This window comes from Siphateles boraxobius, unplaced genomic scaffold (genome assembly GCF_051911475.1).
Source record: "Siphateles boraxobius isolate OS27281-9 unplaced genomic scaffold, OSU_SipBor_1 5, whole genome shotgun sequence".
Classification (NCBI taxonomy): domain Eukaryota; kingdom Metazoa; phylum Chordata; class Actinopteri; order Cypriniformes; family Leuciscidae; genus Siphateles; species Siphateles boraxobius.
The window spans coordinates 32,911,263-32,921,825 of NW_027509141.1; the positions used below are offsets into that span (position 1 = coordinate 32,911,263).

The 10,563-nt window shown below is 35.5% G+C and overlaps 1 protein-coding gene across 1 annotated transcript; it reads right to left on the reverse strand.

The window, feature by feature from the left end:
* Positions 1-74: 74 nt before the first annotated feature.
* Positions 75-6,828, reverse strand: LOC143711896 (Krueppel-like factor 15). Its single transcript, XM_077204026.1, has 3 exons — positions 6,664-6,828; positions 4,210-5,216; positions 75-3,099 (listed from the first exon to the last, which is right to left on the reverse strand). The coding sequence occupies exons 2-3, from the start codon at positions 5,160-5,162 to the stop codon at positions 2,931-2,933; spliced, it is 1,122 nt and encodes a 373-aa protein (XP_077060141.1). The 5' UTR covers positions 5,163-5,216; positions 6,664-6,828; the 3' UTR covers positions 75-2,930.
* Between the last annotated feature and the right edge of the window lie 3,735 nt (positions 6,829-10,563).

The following is a 10,563-nucleotide window of genomic DNA, read 5'->3' on the forward strand; positions in this document are numbered from 1 at the left end:
GAACTTTCCTTTAAATAGCCGAGATGTATCTAAACCTTAAAGGTGACATATCACAGCTTTTCCAAAAGGTTGTCTTTTGTTTTGTTGTTTACTTTATTTTCTTACATAGGAAAATAGCATTTTTCTGTTATTCAAAAATATAACCTAAATCTGACCAGCTATAAGGTATAAGAGCAGCTATAGTTGGATGGTCTGTGTAAATGAAAACAGTCAAGATCCGTTCACACCAGGAACTATAAAAATAACTAACAATAAATTCCAACACAGCGGACAATATCGTCACTTATTTATTATAAGAGCACACTGCAGTTTTGTTTTTGCTCAATCTTTTTAAAGCAGGATGGATTCTGATTGGCTGTCAATGTTTTTATCGTTCATCATCAAAAAAAAAAAAATCTGAAAGTGATTCCAATGATATAGTTCCTCTGTACTGTTATCGTTATAGTTGTGCTGTGGACTCTGCTATTCTTTAATATTTAGAACAATTTTTAGAACTATATTTATCGTTATCGCTATAGTTATCGTCCTTGGTGTGAACGAGCCTTTAATGCATTAACATGATGTTATAGGTATAGGAAATAATTTAACACTTTTATTGGGATGAAGGTGGTGGCAGAAAAATCAAGGATGAGCCCTTGCAAAGGAATATAAAGTTAGAATTCCCATAAAAACAGACATCTCCCTTCAAAAAAAAGAGAAGAGAACAAGAAAAAAAGCCTATCTTAAAACAGGAAGTACATGATAGTACTAATCGAAACACTGTAAATCAGGATGCTCTTTGAGCGATATTAAAAAGGATGTACCTACATGATCGTTCAGAAACTGCTACAAACTTTAGAGTATTGATAAGTCCAGATACTAAGTATGTAGAGCATCGTGAAAGCCTACATGAGCTACTAAGTACTGTAGAGCGGGGGGAAAAATGCATAAAGTAGTTAAGACCAGATGTACAAAGGCAAGACGATGTCAAGCAAATTCACTCCATGTGGGAGATTAGCGTGAACCTTCTCAGGAAAGAAACTCAAACACAGTCCCATGGACGCTAGAGTAGCCCGTTCAACGACATATCAGAAAAATGATGTCCAGATAGCTTCATTTCGACAGGAAGCAATCAGCTGCCAGTTTTTATGAACAGTAACAACTGTCCTCAGCGATTTACTGTAGCTTATCAACCGTGACGGCACTAAGTAGAAAAAAATGCATTGATCTAATGCAAAGCACATTACGACGACATAAAGGAAACAATTTTCTTTGAGTGATTACAGATCGAAGAGAAAATTGTTTCTAGCTTATATATGTTTTACAGTACATAAGTTCGTTCCATACATGTAGTGATGTTATCCACGGTTTTGGCATACGCTCTCAACAGACTGAGAGAGATGAGGCACGAGAAAAAAACGTGGAAAGCAACTTGATGCATAAATACCTTTCAGCTGGCGCAGGGATGTGATTGGGCTGAGAAAATTCCACGATTGGGTTTGCGCAAGGGGTGGGGACTAAACATTCGATACGGAAAAAAGTCCAAAGTTAAACATGTTATAAATAGTGCTGTCAAATCGATTAATCGCATCTAACATAAAAGTTTCTGCTTATATAATGTGTGTATATGTGTATGTGTGTGTGTGTGTGCGCATGACATGTCTGTGTGTGTGTGTATATATAGATATAGATATATATATATACACACACACATATATATTATATAAACACAAACTTAATTAATTGATTTGACAGAAGATAACTAGTTTTAAAACACTGTGACGTGCCACAAATAACGCCATCGGACCGAATCATAAAAATGTATTTAGAAAAGCTGTACTCCATCAGAGTACTTCAATAAGGTGAATCTCGTGAAGAAATGTCAAATAAAATAAAATAAAATGAAGCTTATTGTAAGATTGTTTTGCATTGCGGTGTTATTTTCAGTTAAGTGCATTTCCACCCGATATTCCCATTACATTTAAAACAACATTTCGTTTCCATTACGAATGAAAAATCTAATTCGCATTACAGTTATTATCATTTCTCGTTTGTTTTGATAATAGAAGTCTGTATAAATTAATTTCAACAACTAAAACTACCATTTTGTACTGTACACTACAATTTAAATCGATTTCTTTAGCAATGGAGTAATACGAATGAGATTTTTTTTTTCTTCACAATATGATAATGACATGTTTTGGGCATTACAGTTTTGAAAATGAGAAGTTTTCGCATGACAACTGAGAATTTTGAGGGTTAAATATATTTAACTCTCATAAAACCACGTCACAAAAACGTCATTTCCTTTTTCTCCTTTTTTTCCAGGTAAAATATTGCATTTCTTGACTTTTTCTTGAGATTCACCCTGACAAAGGCCATATTTGATAATGCATAATATTATAGCCTAAATCATAGTGCATATCGTCTTAAATTTCATAGGAAGGGAAATTCAGCAGTATTCTGGCTTCGGTTAATGTGCTACAGCCTACCAAAATACTGTATTCCTTTAATATTTTCACCTGGTTAGATCTATAACACAATCTTCACAAAATGTACAGGAAACGAGTTTCCTCAAATTATTGTCCTTTAGACCTCCAGATTTCCTGCAACCTCGGTTTAAAGGCAATAAAAACAGATCTCATAATCTGTTGCAGCTCAACCTGTATCTCTACACCAACAACGGACGAAACGCGACGAAATCGACTGTGAGCTTTACTTTAACCCACCAAAAAGCCAGAAATATGCTTTGAGCTTAACAATCACATCCCTGAGTTTCAAGTTAGCTGACTGTAGCACCAAGAAACACAAACATCTGGATAAACGATAAAAAAGTGGGGGAGGAAAAGGAGAGAAAAATGAAGGCGGAGGGTTACAGCTTGTTAGCCCGTTTAGATATCATAGCTTTCCCTCTCAGACTCCAGGAATCACACTCCAGTTTTATCCCGGGCTCAGACGTTCGCCCTGACCAGTCTGCCGGCACGAGGACCCCGGTGCACCTTGGTGTGTTTGGATAGGTGGTCGCTCCGGGCGAACTTTTTGTCGCACATTGTGCACTCGTAAGGCTTGACTCCCGAGTGAGACCGCCGATGGCGGGACAGCTCATCGGAGCGAGAGAACCTTTAAAGCATAAAACACAGCAGGACATACACGTCAGCTCAATTCAAGGCCCCATTACAGGTTTTGATGTTAATCAGATCTCAACCTTATGTTCAAGGTTCCTGCATTAGCCCACCAATGAATCTCGATGGCTTACTCGTTAACTTTCAAACAGATTTAGAAAATTCCTTTTATGGATTGCACTCGCAAACAGATATTTCAAGGCAATCAAATATTTTGAATATAGCTACAAAAATTTCAATAAATAAATATGTATTATTTTATAAATATTCTAAATAAATGTTTTGATAAATAAATAAATTTCAATGACATTTATTTTCATGTTTTTAATCTACGGTTCAAAAGTTTGGGGTCTGTAATTTTTTTATTATTATTAATATTTCTATTCATTAGAAATGCATTAAATTGATCAATAGTGACAGTAAAGACATTTAACACCCTGCAAAAGATTTGTATTTCAAATTAATGCTGCTCTTTTAAACTTTCTATTTATCATGGAATCCTGATTTTTTTTATTGATTTCAACTTTCCACAAAAAATATTAAGCATCACAACTGTTTTTGGCATTGATACTAATAATAATAATAATTTAAATAAAATAAAAATCAAATCAACATATTAGAATTATTTCTGAAGGATAATGTGACACTGAAGACTAAAGTAATGACTGCTGAAAATTAATAAAATATATTCAATATATAACTATAAAATAATAGAAAACGGCTATTGTAATAATACTTCACAATATTAGTTATTACCGAATTTTTGATCAAATAAATGCAGCATTTGTGAGCATAAGTGACTTCTTTCATAAACATGTAAAAAGAAAAAGAAAAAGACGACAAAAAACCCATGCCAATCCCAAACTTTTGAATGGCACTGATGCCATGGCACAAACATTAACTGATAGCCTCTAGGGCCTAGATGACATCAGCCAAAAAGAAAACTTGTTTCAGTGATGGGAGCAAGCTTTTAAGAAAGAATATGCAGACATAAGTGTTTGTGGGCCAACGAATCTCTAAGACCAAAAACGTGCATTAAGGAAGCAAATAGGATCAATTTTGACTGGATCTTTTGAATGTGTGAATGTTTCAAGGTTTCAACACTTACCTCCACCCACAGTCTGGCCAGCTGCACAGGTAGGGCTTCTCCCCTGTGTGTCTGCGGAAATGAGCCTTCAGGTGGCTGCTCTTAGTGTACATCTTCTCACACCCCGGGTGAGAGCATTTATGTACCCGCAAGGTTTCCGTGGAAGACCTGGATGAACGTTGTGTGATGGCTTTGACCAGGCCTGCACCCGCTATTCCGACCGCCCTGACGGTGATGGGCAGGGGAGCGATCTTCACATACTTTTGGTCTTGATTGATGGCCTCACCCATGATGGGGAGGAAAGTTGCTGAGGGCACCTGTGGTGAAAGAAGGGTAATGTTCTGTGCCCCTTGGACACCGAGCACCAGGTGGGCCACTCTGAGCCCGTTAGCCACGCCCGATTGGTTGTCTGGCTGTTGGAGGGTGTGGCTTAGCTGGAGAGGTTGCAACTGAAGCACAAATGGAGCACCAACAAGCACCGGCGCAGCACTAGCCGTGGCGTTAACACTCTGAGTGGCAGGGGCCGGTGACGTCGTATTGGATTTCGGCTCTGCGTCACTGGGGGAAGACGGCTGGATGGGAGGCTCATCGCCCTTAGACATTTCCTCCGGACTCAGAGGAGCATCGCTCACCAGCTCCATCTTCTCCATCAAGAATTCCTCAATGTCCTCCAGGGTCGGAGAGAAGGTGCTGGGCAGTTGCTGTATGAAATCAGGCAGCCTGGACGTCTGGGTCAAAAACTCCGCAGTGGAGTCTAAAAAGTTCTGTAGCGGGCCTTCATCCTCGTCTTCCTCGCCTGGGCTGTAGCTGAGTCGAGCTCCAGCATCTTCCGCTTCGGGACTGGAGCACGAGATGGAGCTGCCCCTCTCACTGCTCTCACTGCTGCCCGCCGCGAAGAAAGGCAAGGTGGCCAAACCGTGGTCCGCAAACAATTCATTAGCAGTGGCCACCGCTTTGTCACTTATGGAGACCATTTGTTGGTGTGCGGATCAGAGGAAAGCTGAAGATATTGCCACGGTTTGTAGACACTGCATCAAAAAAAGAAAGTTAGAAATTAAATAATGAGGATAATGTACAGTGGCGCACTCAAGTATTTGGACACTTATACAAGTACCACAGGTCATAAAAAAAAATGTAAGCAGCAAAACTGTCTCCAACATTGATAATAACTGAGTATCAAATCAGAATACTAGAATGATTTGTGAAGGATCATGTGACACTGAAGACTGGAGTAATGATGCTGAAAATTCAGCTTTCGATCACAGAAATAAATTATATTTTGAAATAATTACCATTATTTTAAATCGTAATAATATTTCAAAATATTGCTGTTTTTTCTGTATTTTTTGGGTCAAAATTGCGTTTTTTTCTTTATTTTTTGATCAAATAAATACGGGCTTGATAAGCATAAGAAACTTCTTTCAAAAACATTAATTTTTCCAAGCATTTGACCAGCACTATATATGGTCAATTATATAATTACGATCCATTATATTTAATTTAAATAATACATTTTATATATATATATATATATATATATATATATATATATATATATATATATATATATATATATGGGGTGAAATATGACATACTGTATATTCCAGGCTGTTGTTGAAAATAGTCTTAAGTGACTTGCCTGGTTAAATAAACGTTAATTCTTAGTAAATATATGTTCCTGACAGGTTTTGTGACAAGACTCGCCCATGATTAATGTCTTTGCATTAGATAACAAAATATCAAAACAAATTGCATTTATTTTCCAAGACGGGTGGGCACAAGCACACTTTACAAGCAATATATTTCACAAAAATAATAATAATAAAACAATATATATATATATATATATATATATATATATATTTGCACATTTTCTTGTTGTTAACTTAATTCATACATCAAATAAGCATCCGCTTATGGCAAGCTAGTTACAAAATGTCTCATTTAAGTTAATTTCTGCATAATTTGTATCTGATGCAATGAAAATGCATAAGTGTCCGAATACTATTACGGGCCAATATTTACATGCACCCATGCTCATTATAACCATGCGTTCAGAGATCAAAGCACCGAGTAGAAAGAGGAGGGGCCAGTAAAAACACCATCACAACACAACACAACACAAATCACCATCACAACATAAGTCACAATGCACACTTAACTCAGTAAAAGAAAAACTACATAATCAAACTTGCATTAAAACTGCACCAATGCTGAACAACAGCACACACACGAGGCACTAGACATGTGTTTCACTAAAGTGCGTCAACAGGGCAGGAAAACAGGCCTGCACACATGCTCCCAACACACAGCCGAGGAAAACCGCAGCTTTTGGACAACACGGCCACAACATTCCCAGAAACAGGTGTCAAGTTCAACAAAGTGGGGTCATTTAGATCGAATCTGACCCTCTGTTAAAAAATACACTTCGATTTGCTTTATCGAACGGAAATCGATATATTTATGTCTCCTTACCTTGTGTAAATATGGATTGAAATATCCGGATTGTGGATGTATGACATAGGGTGAATCCAGATGTCTCTTTCAGTGTTATTGTTGGGAAGAACATCGTCCTTGCCACGGTTCCATGTTGGCATTTCTCGCAGAGTCCTGTCACATGACACGCATCGCAATGCATTCGAGGGCACGGATCCGATTCCTGGCTTTTGATTGGTTGCGTGACGGAGGCTCGCTCCAAAACGAGGTACGTCATTGGTTAGAGTAAAATAACTCATGAATTATTTATAAGAGTTGGAAAAACAGCCAAACGAAAGCAACAGAAAAAAAACTCAATGTATTTCTTCACATTTAAATACATGTATCGCATGCATCATTTTCAAGCAAAACTTTTAACCCGTTCAAACCATAATTATGTTCCAGGGACATACAAATAAATATAACCATGCTTTATATCTACTTAAAATGCATCCATAATTATAATCAACAAAGGTCGTTTGTTAATTTTTTTAATGTAACATTCAAAAAAAAATTCAAGAAAACGCAAACACTAAATTATATAATTAAAAATAACTTAAAATAATTTTCATTTTATTGTTAAAAGTTAACAAGACTGGGATAAAGATACAGATTAAATATTATGCTGTAAGATTATATTTATTATTTATTAATATTTATTTTTGTCAAAGAATAATACAAATACAAAAAAAGTTGTTGTTTTTTTCAAAAAAATACAATTTTGTTTATTTATTTTCAAAGATAGTCAAAAGGAAACACTGCAGCCATCAGAATTTTTATTTGAGCATAGTTGCAAAGAACTAAAAGAGGAAAACACCAAGGATAAAATGAGATGATGGAGTAACTGTTTTACCTAAATGAAAACAGCTGCTGGACACTAGATGGCAGTAGCTGATAATAAAGAACAGACTGATGCCACCCATAAAGAGCATGAAGAATAAACAGATTACATTTGAACTCTTTTTTTTGTTTGTTTTCTTTTAGATAGAGTTGCTATATTAAGAGAAATCAACATTATATCTTAGAACCAAAACAAATAATACAAATGTACATAAAAAATAAACTCTTTGTTACAAATGAAATGCAATAGATCTATCTATCTGGCAACTATAGTGTTATTAAATAAAATAAATCATTGAGACAAGCACTGGAGACTTTTTATCCCTCCAATTAAATAAGCACAATAAAAATAATAATAATAAAAGAAGAACCAGCAAAACTTCAGACTTATCCTTCTCTGAAGATATAAATCTTTGGACCAAATATGTAAACATCACTTCTTTTACAGGTTGTGCCTGTTTCAAAGCCTGAAACTCACTCATCCTCATTTTAAATAACACATTCAGCATTACTTTTCTGCCGTTCAATACACCCATATCAACTATCTTAATAATTCATTGTTACTTAATTGCTCCCTTTAATTAGTATAACATTGTGCAAGATTGCAAAAGTGTTGCCATATGAATTGTAAACTATTAATTATTAAATATAAATGATCATTTATATCATTTAATGCTCAAAGAAGACCAAAGTATGACCAATATCTGTCTTCTCAAAGATGATCTTACTGGAGAAATACACAACACTCAGCTTTTTTCTCCAATTAATTAAGCACAATAATAATAATAATTAAAGCTGCAAGCAGCATTTAGCGGTGTTCAAGCAGTTAAGGCCTTTAAGGCCGTTAAGCACAAAAGCATCAAAAGACATTAAGTTTTATGTAGCAAGCATGATTTACCATGATATACTACATTTCAGTGTGATTTTTCATGATTTACCATGTTCCAGTATGATTTACCATGAATCTTACATGATTTTCCATAGTTTACCTTGATATACCATGTTATATGATGATTTACCATGATATAGCACATTCTAGAATAATTTACCAGGATTCTAGCATGATTTACCTTTTTTACTATGATTTACCATGTTTCTGGCGTTATTTACCATGATTTACCACGTTGATAGCAATTATATGAAGCATAAGAACAATTGAAGTGATAAACTCTGACAAAATATGAATGTGTTATAATAGTAATTGTTATTTAAGTGATTTTATAGTGTCTATATACAAAAAAAGACAATTAATAAGAAGAGTGGCCAGCAGAGGGCAGTAGAAGACCACTTATTGGCTCACTTTCATTTTCAACTACTTTGTTTCTCCAGTATTCTCCAGTGAAGCAAACCATTTTTTTCATGTTAACTCCATAATGCATGCTTACACACACACACACACACACACACACACACACACACACACACACACACACACACACACACACACACACACACACACACACACACACACACACACACACTTTTGGGATATGTTATTGTGAAAATCTGTTTTAATGGTATATGAGCATTTCACATATTTCTTTGCAATGTAATAATATAAAACTAATTAAAGAAAATGCTTTAAGCATTTGTTTGTTAGCCAATGCTGAAAGCTGATAAAAAAAGATAAAAAAAAATGTCTAATGCTGCTGCTCCATCTAGTGGACAACAGTGCTATTACAGCCTACTTATACAATAGGCCATGTTTTTCATATCATTTAATCTACACACGCTCATTCTGATGTAGATAGAGACATTTGGAACTTCAGGAGCCAATGTGACTCAATTGTCACTTCAATAGACGATTTTTGACTAAATGTTATTGTAAATGTTAAATTAGTGAATTTATAAAGTCTAAATATTAATTATAGTTGAGTAGTGTGACAAAATGACTTTTTTTAAACAGCAGGGGCAGTAAAATACCACTTATTGGCTGTTAGCCTTTTTCAAGCTGTTATAGCTTTTCTTGACCTTTTTTTAAGAAGCTATGAGCATTTATTGAAAAGATATTGGCTTTCGGTCAAGGCTACATATTGAAGTGACCCTATTATAGTCATCCAAATGAAGAAGTTATACATTTTCCTATAATTATTCTTCTAGAGAGTACAAAGCGATAGATGAATTTTGACAAAATGTGATTGTAAATGTTAAAATAATGATTTAATAAAGTCTAAATATCAATTTTATATAAAAATATTAGAGAGTAGTATGATGAAATGACAGCAGGGGGCAGTAAAATACCACTTATTGGCTGTTATAGCCATCCAAGCTGTTATAGCTGTTATAGCCATCCGATTTACACTCTATTATAGCCATCCAAATGAAGTAATTATACCTTTTCTGATAATTATTGATCTAGAGAGTCCAGATAATTGTACTGCACTGGTTTTAAACATTAAGATATGAAAATTATACGATCATAGATGGAAAAGACCATTTACAGCCAATACAGGCAATTTACCATAGGAAATACATGGGTTTAAAGCTTTTCAACAGTTATAGCGCCACCTATTGTCCGATCTCCATGAAACGTTGCATGCTTCTTCACCATGGTATGACACATATGCTCATCAATTTTTGTGAAGTTCTGAGTTTTTATTTATGATTTATAGGCTTTTGGGTGCATTTTGTCACGCCCCTTTTCTAAATAACCCTTTAATACCATAAGAAAAATAAAAAAGTTCAACTTTTTTTCAATAATTATTGATCTAGAGAGTCCAGAGAATTGTCCTAGACTGGTCTGATTCCGATCGGGCAAAAAACCAGGGACTAGTTCGCAAAAGTAGGTTTTTAACATATTCGTGAATATTTAATGAACGGTTTGATTGACAGCAATGGTTCTAGAGGCAAAGTTGTTCATCATAAGGAGATCTATCAAATGATGTGCATATTGTGGGGATGTGTGCAACACCACGTGATTACAGAGCCGTAAAACTCGTTAGCGCCAACTAGTGGCCGATTTCTTTCAAAACTCTTACAGACCTCTTGGGCCATGAGTCGAACATGCCCATAGAGTTTCGTTCCGATTGGCCTCCGTTAACCTCGTCTCACAGGTGCTCA

Excerpts from the sequence above, each read along its gene's own strand:
- LOC143711896 (XM_077204026.1), bottom strand. The coding sequence starts at position 5,162 with ATGGTCTCCATAAGTGACAAAGCGGTGGCCACTGCTAATGAATTGTTT. Across the intron at positions 3,100-4,209 it reads TGGCCAGACTGTGGGTGGAG|GTTCTCTCGCTCCGATGAGC; the intron begins GTAAGTGTTGAA and ends TATGCTTTAAAG.